The 20,867-nt window shown below is 44.6% G+C and overlaps 1 protein-coding gene across 3 annotated transcripts in view; it reads left to right on the plus strand.

The window, feature by feature from the left end:
- nol8 (nucleolar protein 8) overlaps nucleotides 1-20,867 on the plus strand; it is a 35,337-nt gene that overhangs the window by 9,155 nt on the left and 5,315 nt on the right. For 2 of the 3 annotated variants that reach the window (XM_054733277.2, XM_054733275.2), the window contains exons 5-17: nucleotides 2,541-2,697; nucleotides 3,598-3,884; nucleotides 5,190-5,428; nucleotides 8,601-9,409; nucleotides 9,936-10,043; nucleotides 10,148-10,264; nucleotides 12,673-12,766; nucleotides 13,141-13,279; nucleotides 13,494-13,577; nucleotides 16,414-16,706; nucleotides 16,777-16,921; nucleotides 17,208-17,269; nucleotides 17,366-17,448. In XM_054733277.2, coding sequence (XP_054589252.2) covers nucleotides 2,541-2,697; nucleotides 3,598-3,884; nucleotides 5,190-5,428; nucleotides 8,601-9,409; nucleotides 9,936-10,043; nucleotides 10,148-10,264; nucleotides 12,673-12,766; nucleotides 13,141-13,279; nucleotides 13,494-13,577; nucleotides 16,414-16,706; nucleotides 16,777-16,921; nucleotides 17,208-17,269; nucleotides 17,366-17,448 — 2,617 coding nt within the window. The remainder of the gene's footprint in view (nucleotides 1-2,540; nucleotides 2,698-3,597; nucleotides 3,885-5,189; nucleotides 5,429-8,600; nucleotides 9,410-9,935; nucleotides 10,044-10,147; nucleotides 10,265-12,672; nucleotides 12,767-13,140; nucleotides 13,280-13,493; nucleotides 13,578-16,413; nucleotides 16,707-16,776; nucleotides 16,922-17,207; nucleotides 17,270-17,365; nucleotides 17,449-20,867) is intronic. The other variant, XM_054733283.2, reaches the window with a different exon arrangement.

Below are 20,867 nucleotides of genomic sequence, written 5' to 3' on the forward strand. Positions count from 1 at the left end.
GGTTTTGTGTCCTTAAAGGTTAACTCTAGGGCTGCAACAATGAATCGATAAATTCGATGAAAATCGATTACTAAAAGCGTTGGCAACGAATTGCGTCATCGATTCGTTGTGTTGCACAACTCTTCCAAAAGCCCCCTCCCGCCCGCCGTTGCGCGCAGACCAGACAGCGGAACACCGGCAGGTGTTTGGAAGAGGAACATGGCAGAAGCAGCGAGACCCCAAAAAAGTTAAAATTTCTAAAGTTAGGGAGCATTTTCAGTTAAATCAGGCGAAGACGTTCGTTACCTGCAACGTTTTTAGGTCAGACTTAGCATGGCACTGTAGTACTACGGTGATGATGCAGCGTCTTAAACGCAAGCATGTCAGAATCATCAGCGAGGAAGGAGAGAGCTTGGTGTCCGGGTAAGCTAAAAACTTTTCAAAAGTGATTCACCCAAGCCCCGGATTATTACACAGGCTAGACATGCCCTAAGCTCGTTAAAAAAAGTCTATAAAATTGTAAGCGCAACGCTATTAGATGGGGGGGGGGGGGGGGGGCTTGCGTCGCTGCGAACCGGTTCCGCCGTCACATTCCCGCAGAAACTGGTTGATCACACTGGGGCCACACTACTAGCGTGTGGCTTTACAACCTCAAAGTCCTCAGAAGCGAAAACGCTTTTAAAAGGGAGGAAGGAGTCCTAACTGCTGCTGCAGGCGTGTTGTGTGAGAGTGCAGTTATATACTGGTTAATATATTTTTGGGTTCAGTTGCTTTCATGTGGCCTAATGTGAGTCTATTTGGGATCATTGGAATGATCAGCAGCATTTCTTGATGTGACTTTATGGCAGTTGTCCAGGGCATCATCACAAGGAGGATGGCATTCATTTACTTTTGTTTTATTTGGTATTTTTTCAGTCATGTTTGGAAATAGTGATTAATTTTGATTAATTCACAGCCTATGTTTAATTACATTTAAAAATTAGTTGTTTGACATCCCCAGTTATAATAAATTTCTACAGATGAGATCAAACAAAACAGATGAGAATTGCCCTTAAAGAGCAAGTCACCCCCAAATAAACTTTTTTTTGCTGATAAACTAAATAAACGAGTGTCTAATTGTGCTGCAGACACGTGTCGTCAAAAATTTGGCACTTCAGTGCATCTTAGTTAAAATTTAAATATTCTGCCTAAAACTGGCAGTGTTGTGCCGTTGTCAGGTAAAAACTGCACTGTATTTTAATTTAAATCTGCCACCGCTATTGGCTAAGAAGTATGCTATGATGTAAACTGGTACATTATGATGTCACAATGCTGTCATGAGCCTGAGTGTGTGTTTGTTAGCGGCTCCGCCCTCTCGGTCTGCCAGGCAACAGCATGTGTTGCATTTTTCAAACATGAAGTGGGAGTGGAGTTAGACTCTGGTAGGGGTTGACTTGCTCTTTAAGCTGTTTAACTTGGACCAAGCATTTTAGGTCACAGATAGGTGTAGCTTAGGGTCTCTGTCTATACACCTTATAAGACAATTTAGGTGATGGCATGTTGTTTTTCTGCTATTGAACTGTTTTCTAATAATGGTGTGTTTAATAAAGTGAAGGAAGGAGAAAAATAACGTTTCCCTAGCAGTTTTTAAAAATGTCCCCATGTAATCCGATTAATCGATTAATCGTGTCGAGACCCCATCCGATTCATCGATTATCCAAATAATCGTTTGTTGCAGCCCTACCCCCGATAATGCTGTTCCAGGGATTCACCAGCAGTTAGGTGATCTGAGTTTGTCTGTAAAACCTACCCTTAGAAACCTTGGAGTTTTCTTTGACAAGGGAATGTCTCTTGAACATCACTCAAAGCAGTTAACTAGAAACTGTTTTTTCCACTTGAGAGAAATTTCTAAACTCAGAACAATGGTGTCTAAAGTTGATCTTGAGTTGATTATTCATGCGTTTACATCATCCCGTTTAGACTACTGTAATAGTTTATTTTCTTGTCTAAGCAAAAAAGAGCTGTCCCGCTTACAAGTCCAGAATTGTGCAGCTAGAATTCTGACCCGTGACAACAGAAGGGCCCACATTACCCCCATTTTAAAAGCTCTTCATTGGCTTCCAATCTCATCTCGCATCAATTTTAAAATTCTTGTGCTGACTTTCAGAGCGCTGCATGGTCTGGCTCCATTGTATGTTCGAGACATGCTCTGCCCTTACACGCCTTCTCGCAGGCTGAGATCACTGGATCAAAACCTTTTAATGGTCCCACGTACTCAGTTCAGGACACGAGGAGATCGCTCATTCCAGGCCGTCGCTCCTAGGCTCTGGAATGAGCTACCTCTGTCTTTACGCTCAATCGACTCAGTTGATGTTTTTAAGAGCAATCTTAAAACCCATTTGTTTCTCCAGGCATTTTAAACTTAGTCTCATTCGGATTGGTTGTATTTGACACTATGTATATTGTGGCTGTATTTTACTGTATTTATATGTTGTTGCCTTTTAACTTGTGAAGCACTTTGTGACCTTTTTGTCTGTGAGAGGTGCTATACAAATAAAGTTACTTACTTACTTACTTACTAGGTTAGCACAGGAGCAGCAGGAGGCAGCAGAGCGGCGTCTTCGTCAATCTGCTGCTGAAGAAAAGACGCAGAAGCTCCTGGACTCTCTGAGTAAAGTTGGAGTGGAAAACTTCACCATGAAGTCAGCAGTACCGGGATCTGAAGTTCCAGGTCATAAGGTTTGTTGTTCACCTGCTTGCTGCTCCAGCTGAGCTTGTTTTGTTTTAACTGAAGTCAGAAGTTCATCCAACCACAGGAAAAAGCTCTACCATCCTACAGTTAATGTTTGAAGAGGTAATTTTAAAAGGTCATGTGGCTGTTTCCATTGGGAGCAGAGTCATGTTTGTCTCTAGATCAGTGGTTCCTAAGCTGGGGGTCCCGACCCCCACAAGGGGGCGCCAAAGCCTCTCAGTGGGTCGCCAGGACCTCTTCGCTTTAAGGGGTTAAAACTTCATTTATTACTTGTTTATAGCCTACATTTTGCTCACTTTTTTTCATGAGTGAAAAGTTTACTGATATTAAGACAGGAAATAATTAGGACAGAAAAAGTAACACACTTATAAGAACATTTTGCTCAGCTCACTGTTTTATTTTCAAGTGTCAAAAGTTCATTAAAGATAGGACTGGTTGATTAATCACAGCCTTTACAGTAAATAATCTAGTATAAACAGTAATATACACATTTAAGTACATTTGGCTCAGTGTATTTTTTATGTGTCAAATGTTTATTGAAAGGAATGATTGATTTATCCGTGTTTACAAGAAACAATGTGTTCAGAAAAGTAATACAAACTGTCAAGCACATTATGCTCTGTTTGGTTTTGTTAATGACTTTGTTCTGTACTGGAGCCTACTATTACTGTTATCTATTGAATCAAAGCATATTAAAATGTGCTTGAACAATTTTATCATTTCTTAATAATGTTTGTACTGGAAGAGAGAATGGGAGGGGGGTCGTCAAAAATTTTACTGGTAAAAAACGGGGTCCCTTGGGAAAATGGTTGGGAACCACTGCTCTAGATGATCAGTTCTGTTCTTGTAGGTGGGGGTCACCTGTTGATGGTCTTCTCTGGTTTCAGGACTGGGTGGTCACTAAATTTGGTCGAGTGCTTCCCATCCTTCAGCTCGGATGTCAGAAAGGTAGAAAAGCTCAAACTCTGAAGTACGACCCATCAAAATATAGCCACAACATTCGCAGGCTAGACCGGAGTGCCCCAGAGGCGTCCACACCTATCTCCCAGCTCACCTGGCAGGTACAGGGAGGGGATGATGACATCAGTAAGAAGAGGCGGGGTGAGTTTCCCCCCTATGAGCCATCAAGGCCCAAGAAGAATCGGACAGGTGTGGTCTGTTTGGACAGAACCAGGTAAGCGTTTTCTACATCTCCATGGTTAAAGTGTCTGACGTAAACAAAACACTCGTTCCTGGGGCTAGGGTTGAGGGGCTGGGAGCTCTAGCTGTAGATCAGAGGAAACCGCTGTTCATCTACAGAAAATAGCTCAGATTGTCAGGACACTTGTTGGAGATGATCTCTAGATCTCACCTCTAGTGAGATTGGTAGAGATTATAGTCCAGTTGTCACCAGCTTGGGGGTGAGAATTTACTCTAGACTTAAATTTGATGCTCACATCAACTCCTTGATCTGATCCTGTTTTTTCCATCTGCGACGCCTATCAAAAATCAAACCTGTGTTGTCTAGAGTCCACCTGGAGCGGGTACTCCATGCATTTGTAATCTCTAGATTATCACTGCAATTGTCTCCATGCTGGGTTTGGTCGGTCATCACTGCGTCGTCTTCAGATTGCACTGAACAGCGCCGCCAGGTTTCTGACTGGGGCCAGGAAGTGACCTCCCTACACTGGCTTCCTGTTTTTTTATCGAGCACGTTTAAAACTCCTGGTTTTCGTCTTTAATTTCTTTTAGGGAGACGCCCCTCCTTACTTAGCGACGCTCCTGAAGAGACATTTGCCTTCACCCTCTCTGAGCTCTTCTGATCAGGCCTCCTCGTCCCACTTGCGCGAAGTGTCGAACTCGTTGGGACCGGGCTTTCTCAGTCCTAGCCCCATCACTGTGGAACCAGCTGCCACCTGCAGTTAGGATGTTTACCTCTTTGCCAGTTTTTAAGAGTCAACAGAAAATGAATATTTTTCGATTAGCGTTTCCAGAACATGTTGGAAGTCGGCTTGCTTTTATGTTATTTTAAGTTCTTGTTTTTAATTGCTGTCTTATTCCTTGTTAGGGTGCTTTTGTTCATTGTTTCATCCCTTTGCCTTATGCTCTACGGTCTATGTTTTCACTTTTTATGACTCTGTCTTTTTACAGTGTGTTCTAGCACCTTGGGCGCCTGAAAAGGGTTGTGGAAGGCGCTGTATATAAATAAAGCTTTGATTGATTGACAGTGTGCAGGAAAGCAGGGAGGCTGTTAGGGTTGGTCTGCTGAATTTGTGCTGCATGTGTCTCCACTTATTCTAACTGAGTAAATGCCACATGAATTATTTATGGTGTTAAAAGGCATGTGAAACTTTTCCAGACCTGATTCACTGCTTCCTGATTCTTGCTGCAGTGTGATGCTTTGGTTCTAGAGTTCTGGGTCCTGGTTGACTCGGGACATGTTTGATATTTGGTTTGATCTCTAAATGTTGTTTTTTTTTTTCTTCTTGGTGTTGAGCAGATGTGAGCAGCTTGTTGACTCCGACTGTCGGCTCACCAGTGGTTCAGAACCACCAACCAATCACAGACCAGCTCGGATGTTGAGGACACATTTTCCTGACAGCGAGGTCAAATCAGACCAGGAAATCTGTGGTCAAGTGGCAGATGAGCAGACCTCCCATGATGCCCTGCAGCAGGAAGTGGAGGACAGTGACCTGGAGGTGGTTGGAGCAGACTACATGGTAACATCCAAACTCAGAGGTACCAGGACGGTTTTTCTCCTCTAGTTTGGTTGGTTGTGAAGCCGACAGTCTGAAGACGAACTTGATGTCTGAAGCCTATTATGTGAAGTGTATGTATGATAGGTTAATTGTGTTCACTTCTGGGTATTCTGTGTTTCTGTGCTCAGCTGACCGCTATGTTGGGCCTGCTCTGTGGCCCAGCTCATGCAGTTTCACCCCCACCAATCCCCACAGTAGGATTAAAACCATATCATAAAACTACACAAATGAAAACTATAATTATATCACTATCACAGTAAAAACTCATGCAAATAAAATCAAACTGAATTTTAAATTAAAGCTGGGTTCCACTGTGTGTCTTAGAGCAAAAGTACAAGTTCAGATTTTACGGGCAGTTTTCCAAAAATCAGTAATTAGTTATTAACTCTGAAGAAGTTCAGTTTTAAACACGGTAATCCCGTTTATTAAAGAGCAAGTCACCCCCAAATCAACTTTCTTTTTCTGATGAACTATATAAATGCGTGTCTAATCGTGCTGCAGACACGTGTAGTCAATAGTTTTGCACTTTAGTGCATTTTAGTCAAAATTTTAATTTTCTGCCTAAAACTGTCAGTGTTGTGCTGTTGGCAGGCAAAAACTCTGCACTGCATTTGAATTTAAATCTGCCATTGCTATTGGCTAAGAGGTACCCTAGAACGTTAGCTGGTACCATATGATGTCACAATGTCGTTGTGAGCCTGTGTGTGTTTGTATATCTGTTAGCGGCTTCGCCCTCTCATTCTGCTAGGCAACAGCATTTGTTGCATTTTTCAGGGTTTCCCCCAGAAAATGAGTTAAGCCCGGCAGATTCGGCCGTCAGAGGGGGTGTCGCGCGCTCCTCCGTGAGAGCAGGGGTGGGGGTGTTGCACACGTTCCGCTGCTGTTTCTCACCAGTATCAGCTGATGGAGGGCTCTAGTTAGGGGCATGATGCTTAGCCTGGCGGGTCGCCAGGCGTATAAAGCGCTGGGGGAAACCCTGATTTTTCAAACAGGAAGTGGGAGTTGAGTAAGGCTCTGATAGGGGGTGACTTGCTCTTTAAGGATGATCCCGGCTACAGATAATTCAGTGGAGCACATATCTTCATCCCCAGAAGAGTGACTGTCTGGGGCAGTAAGGATGATGATGTATCTAAACCACAGTCCAAAGATTACTGAAGTCAGTTTCACAGAAAAAACGTGTTTTAAGGATTATTTCTGATTCTAAAAGCTCACTCTTGAGTGTTTCATGCAGGCTGAAAATGGTCCCCTACACCCATAGGCAAAAATCCCAGGAATATGCATTGGTCTAGTATAAATTAATGCCTTGTGAGTTCATCTCTGTGGGAAAAGCTCTGGTGCTCCTGTGTCAGGAACTAGAAGTTAGTTAGAGAAGAAAATGGCAGGATGTGGAGTTGTACTCTGCATCATTTATTGAAATGCTGACATCTACCTCTGATCAGCTGCTTTTTCTGTTACCTTGCTCATGCTGGAGGCCCATCCTGCAGGTTGCAACATCGCAGGAGACAAATAGTCTCTTTGTCTCCTACATCTATCTCCTGCTTTAGCTTCTGATAGAAACTAGTCTCCTACACCTATCTCCTGCATTAGCTTCTGATAGAAAACAGATGGTGAAACTCTAGGTTTAGAAAATCCTGACAGATCTACGTCACACTGTCACTAACATTCATGGTCTCACCCACCTGGACTCACGACGGGGAAGGCTGTTGTTGGTTTAGAGTCGTTGTGCATGGACCTGGTCAGCTGGTCTCTCAACGCGATTGACAACATTTTCTCAACGATGAGAACGGGAGAAGGGGCTTCTGGGTGCCCCTCTGGGACAGATCCAGCTGGGCATATCATGGACTCCTGGAAACAGTGGAACCTGATCTGCTTATCTCAACTGCCTGTAGAGGATTCTGAAGACGTCTGGATATTCGTGGTGTTGGTGTCAGGTGTCCTGCTTTTTGGCCTGGGAGGTTACCTGGCTTACCGGAAAAAGTTAATGAGCTGTCGAGGAATATTGGCTCTTTCCCAGAGCTCAGGGATGGATTATACCGCGCTGTGAATGCACAGGCTCATATAATTGTCGAGATGAGTTGTAAGCTTGGAACTTTTGCTGAGATTCATGCATTGACACAAAAGATGGATGCCATCAAGGAGTGAGTGAACGAATCAGCACGGATTGGGATAGATTAATTTACGCCATTATTGGGATTTTGAGAGGTTGAGGACCAACTGAACTTTAAGACAGCGAGAAAATTATCTCTGTCTGGCCCCAAAGCAATTACTTAGCTGAATCTGGTGCCCTTGAGCCTGTGAGGCTGAAACGAATACTCCCTCAGAAGAAATGTGGAATGCTGCCGTCGCTATGGCAACTCTGTCTCCTTATCCCAGCCTGGGCGGGACTGCGAGCTGTGAAGGCCGCTGAATCGTTCCAGGAGTCACTGTGCCCTCTAAACCTAACGACCTCCTCCCCCTGTCCAGACGGAGGTGGCGAGCGCTGCTTATAGCGGCTGCATTCACTGACGTGTGGAGAGTCCCAAACCCACCACCCCACCTAGTGGACACTTACGTTGTGTTATGTCTGAAGTCTGTTGCATTTCTGTCTGAGGTGCTTTTTGCATAGCAAAGCTGCCCTCCCTGTGGAGGGAAACTCTGATGTGCTTTTTTTCCCTCCACCTGAACCAATCCTCATGTAACCTCTCTGATCTCTATTAAGGTAGTGTGACTCGGGTTGCGAATTACCACAGCCACCAATTCTTGTCATGTGTCTATGCCTATGTATGTCTGATCTCAGAATTGTGTGTACTGAAACTCTAATTTCCCTCTTTGAGTTGAATTGAATGTAAAATAATATAAAAACAACACAATATCAATAGGTCTGTGATATCAGAACGTCGTTAGGTTCTAGAGGCCGAACAAAAATGCACCAGAGAGGGTCTTGGTGATGGTGACTTTGCAACAACGCGTTCTGTTATCCAATCAGATGCAAGGTGCATGCATATCATTAATAATAATGAGTAATCCAGCTGTTTTCAAGCCACCTCTGCACCAGCAAACATCTTCATCTCAGAACCGGAGCTTCATAGCACCAAGTTACTCTAGAGAACACTGCAGATGTATGATACCACACCAACAACGATCCTGATCAGATTTCTTCCTTCTGATTCCAGGTGGAAAGGATGACTATGATTCCACCGACACAGATGAACTCTTTGCTTCCAGTAAGAACGTAACAGCTGATTGTTGCTCAGAAATGAAGAGTGAACCTGTGAAGGAGAGACACAGACCCCCCACCACTAGGAAGCCCTCATCCTCTCAGGAGAAACCAGCTGGAGTGCTTCCAGTGATAAAGCTCTCCTCCTCGGAGACAGACAGCGACAAGGAAGAGGAATCTTCAGACTCATCTTCAGATTTGGATTATGAAGCCATGTTCTTCGCCCCCCATCTGGAGCTCTCCCTGGCTGATCTACAGAAGCTTGCTGAGACTACACTTCCCAGCACCTCCTGCTCCAGCCCAGAACACAAAATTGAACCAACCAGAAAAGGTATCACACCCGAGGAGATTCTGGCCTCCATCCTGGAGGAGGACAGTGAGGATGAACAACGGAAGAAAAAGAAAAAAACCAGAAAAGGCAGGGCTTCAACGCTGCTTCCGGCGTTTCAGGGAACAAAAAGGTTGAAGGAGACATCAGGAGGAGACGCTGACGTAAGAAAACACAAACTAAACCTCCAAGATTCAGAAATGGAGACACCAGAGTCCAGAGAAGGAGAAGAGGAGGGAAAGGAGGTAAAGAACAACTCTTCTCCCTCTGGGAGCAAGGAGGAGCAGGAGGAGGCTACGGCCAGTGTGCTGTTGGGAGCTGAGGAGGACGAGGAGCTGCAGCGGAAAGCCAACATCAGGAGGCTGGCTGCTCTTCATCAGAGACAGAGAGAGGCTGAGGAGCAGAAGAGGCTGATCCAGGGAGCTCTGTCCAACGTGGTGAGTCCAAAATGTCCAACAGGGACGACTTTACAGAACCTGAATAAAATTCAGATCAGGGTTAGAGACCAGGCTTGACTGGTTCTGGACTTTCTAGTGTCAGAAACCAGATGTTGGATGATAGTCTCAGAAGTTCTTCGAGCCAGACCGACCCATGTTGGCTCGTCGGAGGCGGAGCCAGTACCGTGCAGCTGACATCATGCAGCACTGGGAACGTCACAGGGCATCACTCAGCCAATAGAGATGTCTGATTCAAATTCAGGGTTTTAACCTGAAGAGGGCGCCACACTGGCGGTTTCACGGAAAAGACCACACGTGTCTACAGCACCATTGGACTCATTTTACAGTTTATCAGCTAAAAGGGTGACTTGCACTTTCAGCTGTAGTATTAGTATCATGTTCATGTCAAGCAGGCATGTCCAAAGTATGGCCCGGGGGCCTTTTGGGGCCCCTACAGGCTGCTGATGTAGATCGAATGTCAGAACACTCTTAAGATATTTGTTGTGTTTTTATTGATCTGCATCAGGACGCTCCAGCTCTTAGGGCGGGGAGACATGTCGTCTTCAGTTCAGAGGAGGAAGAAGAAGAAAATGAGGCATTCTCAGCTGTCCGTCAGAAGACCACAGAGACAGAGGTGACGCTTGAGCCTGGCACTCGGCGATCGATTGCTTCTGGCTGTTTGATGCTTTCATTTACTTTGAGGTCCAGCCGCTGTAGTTCCACTCTACCTGTTCTCAGGTGCATCGGAAGCCTTCAGGTACTCAGCTCTTTCCACAGAGTGAAGATGGTGATGATGAGGAGGACAGCGGCAGGTTTGACCTCAGGCCCGAGTTTGAAGGTCAAGCAGGACAGAAGGTGAGAGAGATCACATTGTGGAGTTTAACCAGAACGATTCTGGATCAGAGATTTACCTGTTCCATCTGTTCCAAAACAATATGACCAGCAGCCAATCAGAGGCCATCTTCGTGTCATTTTAGTTATAAAGCTCCAAGTCACGACAAGTCGTCTCATGGACCTTCACACAGTAAACATTCCAATACAGGTCAGGTCATTAAGCCAATCAGTAAAAAGTTTACTATATAAGGAACCCAGCAGGTTGCATCGAGTCACTGACTAGTGTCAGAGTCTTAGCGTTATAGCAGAACAACGTGTCATCAGTCAGATGTAGCTTCTGAAGCCTCTGCTAGTCGGTCACATTGGTTTTTGCTGTGGGTCGGAGACAAGAACGGATGTTGGATTGCCGGAGAAGTTCAACCGAACTCCGACCCCGCTAGCTGGATATCGCTGCCGCAGGTGCAGACATGTTTTAGGCCATTTGACTCAGAAGACCCGATTTGGACAATGAGGAGGATTCTGTTCATCTTCAGAACCAAAATCAGTTCAGTTTGTTAACTTTTGTTAAATATTTTATTTCTGTGCTCCACCAGGAGCTCTCAGCTGACTCCAGGCCGTAGTTCCATCATCTGTCCCAAGGTTCTACCGGTCCCAGGAGGATCTATTGTTGCAATATGGGGATCTTCTTTTAGATTATATCTTTGTGTGTGTGTGTGTGTGTGTGTGTGTGTGTGTGTGTGTGTGTGTGTGTGTGTGTGTGTGTGTGTGTGCGTGTGAGACCTATGTTATTTAAAAATATGTGTTGGACATGGATATGTGGATCAGACCTTTTGTTGCAGCTGTAAAAGCTATTTTCTGTAATAAGATCACGAAAGTAAACTAAATACAGTTATTCAGCAGCCTAGTGAACTAGTCTGGTTCACTAGGCTGCTGAACTAGACTAGTTCACTAGACCAAAGTTTGGTCTAGTGAACTAGTCTAGTTCACTAGGCTGGTTCACTAGGCTAGTGAACTGGACCAAAGTTTGGTCTAGTGAACTAGTCTAGTTCACTAGCCTAGTTTACTAGGCTAGTGAACTAGACCAAGGTTTGGTCTATTTATGTAATGTAATGTTATTTAGTTGTTCCGGCTCTTGGAGAGTACAGACACTTTTTTCCTCCTCTCCTCCCCATCTTATCCCAAGGCTCTTTGTCTGTCTCTGGGTGTACGGCGCTTCTGCATTTTTTTCTGGAAAACTGGAAACTGAAATTACTAAAATGGACCTGGTCAGTTGGTCTCTCAACGCGATTGACAACATTTTTTCAACGATGAGAATGGGAGAATGGGCTTCTGGGTGTCCCTCTGGGACAGATCCAGCTGGGCATATCATGGATTCCTGGAAACAGTGGAACCTGATCTGCTTATCTCAACTGTCTGTAGAGGATTCTGAAGACGTCTGGATATTTGTGGTGTTGGTGTCAGGTGTCCTGCTTTTTGGCCTGGGAGGTTTCCTGGTTTACCGGAAAATTAACAAGCTGTCGAGGAATATTGGCTCAATCCCAGAGCTCAGGGATGGATTATACCGCGCTGTGAATGCACAGACTCATATAATTGTCGAGATGAGTCGTAAGCTTGGAACTTTGGCTGAGATTCATGCATTGACACAAAAGATGGATGCCATCAAGGAGTGAGTGAACGAATCAGCATAGATTGGGATAGATTAATTTACGCCATTATTGGATTTTGAGAGGTTGAGGACCAACGGAACTTTAAGACAGAGATGAAATTATCTCTGTCTGGCCCCTAAACAATTTCTTAGCTGAATCTGGTGCCCTTGAGCCTGTTAGGCTGAAACGAATACTCCCTCAGAAGAAATGCGGAATGCTGCTGTCGCCATGGCAACTCTGTCTCCCTATCCCAGCCTGGGGGGGACTGCGAGCTGTGAAGGTCGCTGAATCGTGCAAGGAGTCATTGTGCTTTCTAAACCCAACGACCTCCCTACCCTGTCCAGACTGAGGTGACGTGCGCTGCTTATCGCAGCTGCATTCACTGACGTGTGGAGAGTCCCAAACCCTACCTCCCCACCTAGTGGACATTTATGTTGTGTAATGTCTGAAGTCTGTTGCATTTCTGTCTGAGGTGTTTTTTGCATAGCAAAGCTGCCCTCCCTGTGGAGGGAAACTCTGAAGTGCCTTTTTTCCCTCCACCTGATCCAATCCTCATGTAAACCCTCTGATCTCTACTAAGGTAGCGCGACTCGGGTTGCGAATGACCACAGTCACCAATTTTTGTCATGTGTCTTTGTTTTTGCCTATGTATGTATGTCTGATCTCAGAATTGTGTGTACTGAAACTCTAATTTCTCTCTGGGATTAATAAAGTATCTTTGAATTTGAATTAGAAATCGTCTCTGAATCGGACCCTGACCCCATCATGTATGATTCCCTACAGCTGATGGCGTTGCAATCGCGCTTTGGGATAGATGAACGTTTCAGAATGGACTCCCGCTTTTTGGAAGGTGGTGAGGAGGATGAGGAGGAGAAAGGTGAGCAGCTGTGTTTTAAGTTTACCTGAACAGTTCACCTGGAGGCCACAGGTCCTCCTCTTCTAAGGTTCCCTTTTACTCACCTTATGAAACTTTTGAAAGCATCTGGGTGGGACTCTTAAGCAGGAATCCTCCCACTGTGGCTCATGACTGCTGTGCTGTAAAGCACCTTGGGGGGTTGTAGCACTCACATGTTATTCAGCATTTACAGTTTAATTTAACTTCTCTGAATATTTTGAGTTTTAGTGAAAGTGTCCTGTTGTGAAGAATTAGCTTTGAGTTGAGCAGAGGTTTGTCCACTCAGCTCACTGATATTAGAAGGTATAGTTGCTGCCTGATCTGATGCTTGTCTAAAACATGTGCATGACCTTCAGAAGCAAATAGGAGCCCAGCAGAAGGGGAGGAGGAGGATCTGGAGGGGGAGAGGGAGAAGAACCTATCCATTCTGCAGAGCGTTCTTCAAAACGTGCAACAAACCAGCAGGAAATTGGCCAGCAAGACCACAAAGTTCAGGTCAGGTCACAATGTCAGAAAACTCCACAGCTGCTGAACAAACTAAAGGTTAATAATAATAATCGGTGATTAAATGGACCCTTTCCACCTGCAGCTCTTAGGTTTGCCACCAGAGGGCAGCAGTACCATTCTGCTGGATGTGACCACGACAGATTAATGGGGACATTGTAGTCCCTTAGAGGTGATGTGAGAGTTTAAACCTGTTTCTTTGCAGAGACTTGTCCAGGCTGCATTACGACCCCAGCAGAGAGGAACACGCTGCATTTGAGACCAAAATGGATGGAACCAAGATAGAGAGGTATCGGCATGGACTTCATCTGCAACAGTATGAGTCTGGTTTTATTATTCTGAGAGTAGAACAACCATGTCTAGTGGTTCTGACTTCGCTCCATCAGAAGAGCACCACAGGAGAAGCAGCCCCAACACTGGTGGTGATTATGATGATGATGGTAACTGGCCTGTATTTATAGAGCGCCTTCTTAGGGTTCTACCACCCCCCAAGGCTCTAAACAACGCATGGCGCTTGTCCTACTGCAAATGGAGGGTCATTCCACAGCTTGGGGGCCAAAACCCAGAAAGCCCTGGAACGACTAGTCTTGCTGTGGTGACCTTGGAGAATGTGATGGGATGTATCGGGCGAGTAACTCAGAAACATGGTGCGGAGCACAACCCTGCAGAGATTTAAAAACAAAAACAAGTCACTTGAACTCGAATCTGAAAGAAACCGGAGGCCGGTGCAAATTAGCCAAGACAGATGTGATATGTTCCCGCTTTCTGGTGCCGTCAGGAATCTATTAGCAGCATTTTGTGCCAGCTGGAGCCGAGCCTTGCTAACTCCTGAGTAGGTGGAGTTACAGTAGTCTAGACGAGAAGCAATAAAAGCATGGTCTCCAAGTGAGCCCACGACACCAGCGGCTTGGTCCTGGCTAGGTACACCACACCAATATGGATCTGCAGCTTTAGTCACGCATCCAACTGTTTAAAAATATTTATTTCATTCAAAGAACAAAAAAAGACAAAATGAGAATTAAAATAATAAACATAAAATAATAACATAATCTGTGAATGAAAAGAAGCAGACAGAAGAAGACCTCTTATGAAGCTCTCCCTACGTCCGGTTAATTATTTACAAAGAGCTTTCAATAAGCTAACTGTTGGACTTAGTCTGCTAATCAACCATATGACAACATAATGAATAAATTATCCTTTATCTCTTTAACAAGCCTTGTTAAAAGGAAAAAAATAAATCTTGTATTGCTATAGTTATGACAAACATCATTTATTACATCTTTGGAATACACTAAGGGATTTAGCAGCTTTGGTCTCCGTGCTTAGCTTGTTCCATAATTTTACTCTTTGGACATTAATACTGAACTCTTTGCTTCTAAATTTAGTTTTTCTGAGTACATCTGTTCCTTTTAGATGATATCATAAAATTTAAGCCCTTTATATTGTATAAATAATGGATTAGAGTGATCATTGTAACAGTTAATGAGTCTTAAGGCCCTTTTTTGTAAAACAAACAGTGGTGGAGTATACGTTTTATATGTGGAACTCCAAATCTCCACACAATACATCAGATATGGTGTAACCAGTGCGTTATAGAGTTAACATTCTAGAATTATTCAGTAACACTTCTATGGCCCTGGTTATTTCACCCTTAATGTGTATAATATGTGGTTTACATGAAAGATTTTCATCAAACATAACACCAAAAACTGTGATTTACTTTACCCTCTCGAGTTGCATACATCCATTTTCAATGATACATTGGTACCTCTGTCATTAAACAGCATAAAATTAGTCTTCTTAAGATTGAGTGACAACCTATTTATGTCAAAACAGTGTGATTTTCATTAACTCATCATTTATCACTTTGATACCTTCATCAATTTTAGACCCTGAATGAAACAAAGATGTATCAGCAGCAAATATAAGCTCCCAAGTTGCGGGGATACATTCATGAAATAATTTACATACAGTTAAAAAGTTTTGGGCTGAGAACTGATCCCTGAGGGACACCATGACTAATGTTCCTCAACTGTGATTTAACAGTGGTTCCCCTACATAGGGTTTTGAATTCATACAGTTCTAGCGCCACGGCTATGAAATCAACTACCCTGGATGTGGTTTGGCCTGAGGTCTAAAACTCCGCCCTGGGCCTAAAGCCCTGCAGACAGATTTAGTTTCTATAAGCAACAACAACAAATAAATAACAGCAGCTGGATTCTACTTTTGTCCTTAAATTGAGTCACGTAGTTTAACAAGTTCTGCACGCTCACACGTTCACCAGCAGCTCTGCCAGCTGATTGGCTCTTTAGTAACTAGTGACGTCATACAGGTCTGGTACTGAGCTGCAATTTCCCAATGTTGTGATTTCTCGCACACGTGGCAATAAAACCTTCTGATTCTGAAGATAAGCTACCCAGCCTGTATGGTACTGACCCAGATGTGGAAGCAGCTTTTGGTCCTCCTTCCACATATTTAAAAAACTGCAATACGTTCAGCTGCCCGGGTTTTCGCCGTTTGCCAGCACTTGACATCACTTAATCCTGGTTCTACAAAAGCTCCACTGGATCTCTATTCATCAGCACATACAATGCAAGATCCTAAGCTGCTGCTGATGTCTGCTAGCCTAGTGAACTAGACCAAATTCTTGCTTTGCAAAGTTTGGTCTAAGCACGCTCCATTGGAACCTCCGCAGCTCCTACCAGGACTCTGGCTATCCAATCACAGCTCTCTAGAGGGGTTTCAAACACATAAAGAGCTGTGATTGGTCCATAATGGTGGGCCAATCATAGTGTTCTATCTGCTTAGTGAACAAATCACAGAGCTTTATCCGCTTTGTGGGCCAATCAGGGCACTCTATATGCCTGGTGGGTGGGATGATGCAACAGAGTGAAACAAGAGTATGTCACATTCATTGTCCAGTGGAATGCGGAGATCATTTGAAAGACAACGGTAGAACCCGCCCCACAACCGAGAGCCGTCAATGGAGCGTGGCCAGACTAAATAATACATGTATTTAGTCTGGCTTGCCAGGCTAGATGTCTGCTTCTAGCAGGTCGAACATGTGAGGTGGGGGAGTCATACGTCCCCTCTGACTCTTTAACATGTGACTTGTGTTTTTACAGCAAAGCAGCCCGGAGGAAGAAATTGGAGGAGGCTCAGAAACTTCCTGAGGTTTCTAATGAGATTTACTTTGACGTGTCCGAGGACATGAAGGCCATGTTTGGTCAGATGAAGGATGAGGTTGGTGATGGGGACAAAACAAGCTGGGATCAAGTAAAAGACCTGGGGAAAAGGCAGGAAGACCCGCCGCTATCATCGCTCCTCTTTGCTGATCCAAGCAACGCCATAGAAGAACCCGCTGGTTTTAAATTTTCCTTCTTTAGAGATGAAGCAGGAACAATGACGGGAGAGATGGGTGAGAAGAATTAAGTCTGTCTCTGAGAGATGGTGAATTATTTTAATCCTGTTTGATATCTTTCTATCAGCAGAGTACAAAGCAGAGAAGATCCAGGGTCCAAAGGTCTCCTGGCACCAAAATCCACACTTCCATGACAGCAGCTCTGAGGAGGAGGAGGAGGAGGAGGAGGAGGAGGAGGAGGAGCAAAGTGGCATCACTGCTAAAACTGAGGAGTAAGAATTCCTCTTAACATAATCCTGTAAATGTATACATCCTAAGGGAGGTTGCTCTTTTCCTTTTACTGTTTGGATCTTTGAGCTTTTACACCCAAAAGGCAGGAAAACTGGGATTAAAAATGCTGAAACTGAACAATAGAGTAAAAAAAAATATTGTTGTACGATTTAATCAGGGGTGTGTGTGTGTGTGTGTGTGTGTGTGTGTGTGTGTGTGTGTGTGTGTGTGTGTGTGTGTGTGTGTGTGTGTGTGTGTGTGTGTGTGTTTGTGTGTTGCTCCTCATAGAGAGGAAGCTCCCCATGAGCCTACTTTATTCTTCTTCTATCCTGATGACTGCAGACTGAAAGGTGGGTCATTTTTGCTTTTACAGGTTTGTTTTATTGAATGTTTTTATTTTATTTAAGATTTAATCAGCTAAAATAGGTTTTTGTTTTGTGCTCCAGAAGGGCCCAGGGTGTTCTGTCGGACCTCCCATCTGGAAGAGCAAAGGGAGCAGTGGGAGGAGAGGCGGAGCGAGCTCAGACAGGTGTACATGACTTCCTGTCTCTGTAGTGTGTCAGGGTTTAGAGGCTTTGTTTTGGGTAAATTAACCTGGGTCACATGGTTCCCAGGTTAATAGGAAGCTAAGGCTACGTTCACACTGCAGGTCTTAATGATAAAATAGATATTTTGATAGAATCAGATTTTCTTGTGTGACTGAAACGCGGCAGCAAACACTTTCCAGTGTGAACGGTTCACGGCTCTAAAGCAGCTCGCATGCGCAGAACACATGACGTGCACAACGCGCCCTGTGAAGTCAGAACCATCCAGGTTCATCCTGCAAGAAAGATGTGAAGCTCACTAAACTCACAGCCATTTTTCTTCTTCATGTCTGGTTTGATGACGTCAAATTGATGAGATGTACATTTGTAGTCCTTAACTCATTCACTGCCATTTGCATTTTTTTACTGTGTGGGCATCGGAACGAGCCCCCGCACCATGAGAACAAACATCCCAGCTCTAAAGCTGATCTTCATCTGCGTACGTCACACGTCACGTGATCAGGACGCAGAAAATCCATGTGTTCAATTCGATAATACTTTATTAATCCCAGAGGGAAATTAGAGTTTCAGTACACACAATTCTGAGATCAGACATACATACATAGACACATGACAGGAATTGGGGACTGTGGTCATTCGCAACACGAGTCGCGCTACCGTAATAGATCAAGAGGGTTTATATGAGGATAGAGTCGGGGGAAAGGGAAAAAAAGTCACTTCAGAGTTACTCTCACCCGAGAGGGTAGCTTTGCTATGCAAAAAAACCACCTCAGACAGATATGCACACACTTCAGACATTACACAAGATAAGTGTCCACTAGGTGGGGAGGTAGGGTTGGGACTCTCCTCACTTAGGTGCGTGCAGCTGCATGGGGCAGCGCTCATCACCTCCGTTTGGACAGGGGAGGGAGATAATGGGCTGGAGAGCACAGCGACTCCTAGAATACGGTTCCACGGCCTTCACCGGTCACAGTCCCGCCCAGGCTGGGAGAGGGGAGAAAGAGTTGCCTAGAGACGGCAGCATGGGGGGAGTTTTTACTTCAGCCTCACAGGCTCCAAGGGCACCAGATTCAGATAAGGATTGTTATGGAGACAGACAGAGATAATTTCCTCTCTGCCTTAGAGTACTGTTGGTCATCAACCCCTCTAGATCCAATATTGGCGTAATTAATCTATCCTAATTCGTGCTGATCTGTCCACAACTTTGTCCTTGATGGAATCCACCTTCGTTGTCAGAGCCTGAATCTCAGCCAAAGTTCCAAGCTTACGACTCTTCTCGACAATTATATGAGTTTGTGCATTCACAGCGCGATGCATTCCATCTCTGAGCTCCGGGAAAGAGCCAATATTCCTCGATAGCTCGTTAATTTTCCGGTAAGCCAGGTAACCGCTCAGGCCAAACAGCAGGAATCCTGACACCAACACCACGAATATCCAGATATCTTCAGAATCCTCTACAGTCAGTTGAGAGAGGCAGATCAGGTTCCACTGATTCCAGGAGTCCATGATATACCCAGCTGGCTCTGTCCCAGAGGGGCATCTGAGAGCCCCTTCTCCTGTTCTCATCGTTGAGAAAATTTTGTCAATCGCGTTGAGTGACCAGCTGACCAGATCCATGTTTAATAATTTCCAGTTTCCAGAAAGAATGCAGAAGCGCCGTGCACACAAGACAGGACAAAGAGCCTTGGGATCAGAGGGAGGGAGAGGGGAAAAAAGCGTCTGCACTCTCCAAGAGCTTAAAGTTAAACGTTTTGGGCCGCTGCTGTAAAAAAAGTGAGGCGCGAACCAGAAAAGTGTCTGCCGATCACAATTCAACAACAGATTATGAAAGATTATGAAAGAGGATAACGCTCGAAACGCGCGGATTGTTCCTGATGTAAGAGGTGAGTCTCTGCTTTGTTTTGGTTGTTTTCGCTTCGACATCATCATAGCACGCAACATTCTGTGACTCTTAAAAAAACATTGAAAACTCTGAAAAACACTGACACCGAAGGGCTTTATCGATCAGGAAGCGGCTGGCAGTGCATGAGTTAACGTTTTTTCACACTAAATCTAAAGTCTCATCAGTTGCATCAAAGTGTGTCTAAAATCCACGGGTATCTCATGTTAAATCCATGGAACATATCAAGTGGGATCTGGATTGCCAATAGGCTACCCATGGACTGGAAGTAGATGGGCATGCCTTAGGGTCCCTGTTCATCCTTTGCACCTACACCACCTGATCACATGGGTCCACCATATTGGAAAGCAAAAGCAGAGTGAGTGAAACGAGTATTGAACAAATGGAAACGTAGCACCTGACATTTGTTTTTTGTGGTTGTTGTCATTTTTTGCTGTTTAGCACGGCTTCAACTAGTTCAAGCCCAGTTCAGTTATCAGAAGTAGCAGACCTAGGTGGAGTAACAGCCAATTACAGGAGTATTGAACAGAGAGGAACTGTGGCGACTGAGGCCCTGTCCACACGTAGCCGGGGATCTGCCAAAACATAGATATTTTTCTACGTTTTGGCCTGTCATCCACAGGAAAACTGAGTTTTTTCACGCGAAAACTGATCTTTTTAAAAACTCCGGCCAAAGTGAAGATCTGCGTTTTCTCCGTTTTGGGTGTCTGCGTGTGGACAGACAAAACCGGAGTTTTAAGGTCCGCAACGTCACTTTCCATGACATAAAAATGCTGACATCATGTGTGCGACCTATGTTTACACTAGCCGACAGCATGGATGCCCTCAGAGCTGCGCTCGCTTTATCAATTGTCCAAGCGCTTTTTGCTTGTTTGTTTTTGCAAGCGGAATTACTGCTCCTTGCGGAAGACCACAGACGAAGGACGAGGTTAAGAACGGGGAAGTACTGCCGCCTACAGGTCTGGCAGGTCCTTAACAACGTATTTATCTGGGTACGTGTGGACAGTTTTTTTTTTAAACGAGGTGGTGTGGGTGCAAGTTTTTGGAGGGGCGGATATTCGTTTAAAAAAACGGCTATGTGTGGACTAGGCCTGAGGGTGCAGCCTGGTTTTTACTGGTTCAAGCCCAGTTCACTTGTGGGAAGGTTTGGCACAACTAGGTGGGGTGCATAGAGAACAGTATTTCTAGGGGTGTACAGAAAACTTGGCCACTGAAATGACCCCGAGCTCATTTTCAGTTTTTGGCCGAACTGCCTAAATCACTGAAACAACACAGCTGAAACTGGCCATCAGGTGTACCCCGTTTTCATTTAATCTCACTCCACCTTCATGTAACATCTTGCTCTTTGCCTCGTAAAATGGTACATTTGTACAGATTTAGCAGGTAATGTTTTTTCCCCTCTCAGTGATGTTGTTTTATTACGATCACCATTTTAATGCAGGACTAGTTTGTTTTGAGCGTAATGAGAAAGTAGTGAAGCAGCTTATGCACACAAAGGCGTTC

This window comes from Nothobranchius furzeri, chromosome 3 (genome assembly GCF_043380555.1).
Source record: "Nothobranchius furzeri strain GRZ-AD chromosome 3, NfurGRZ-RIMD1, whole genome shotgun sequence".
NCBI lineage: Eukaryota > Metazoa > Chordata > Actinopteri > Cyprinodontiformes > Nothobranchiidae > Nothobranchius > Nothobranchius furzeri.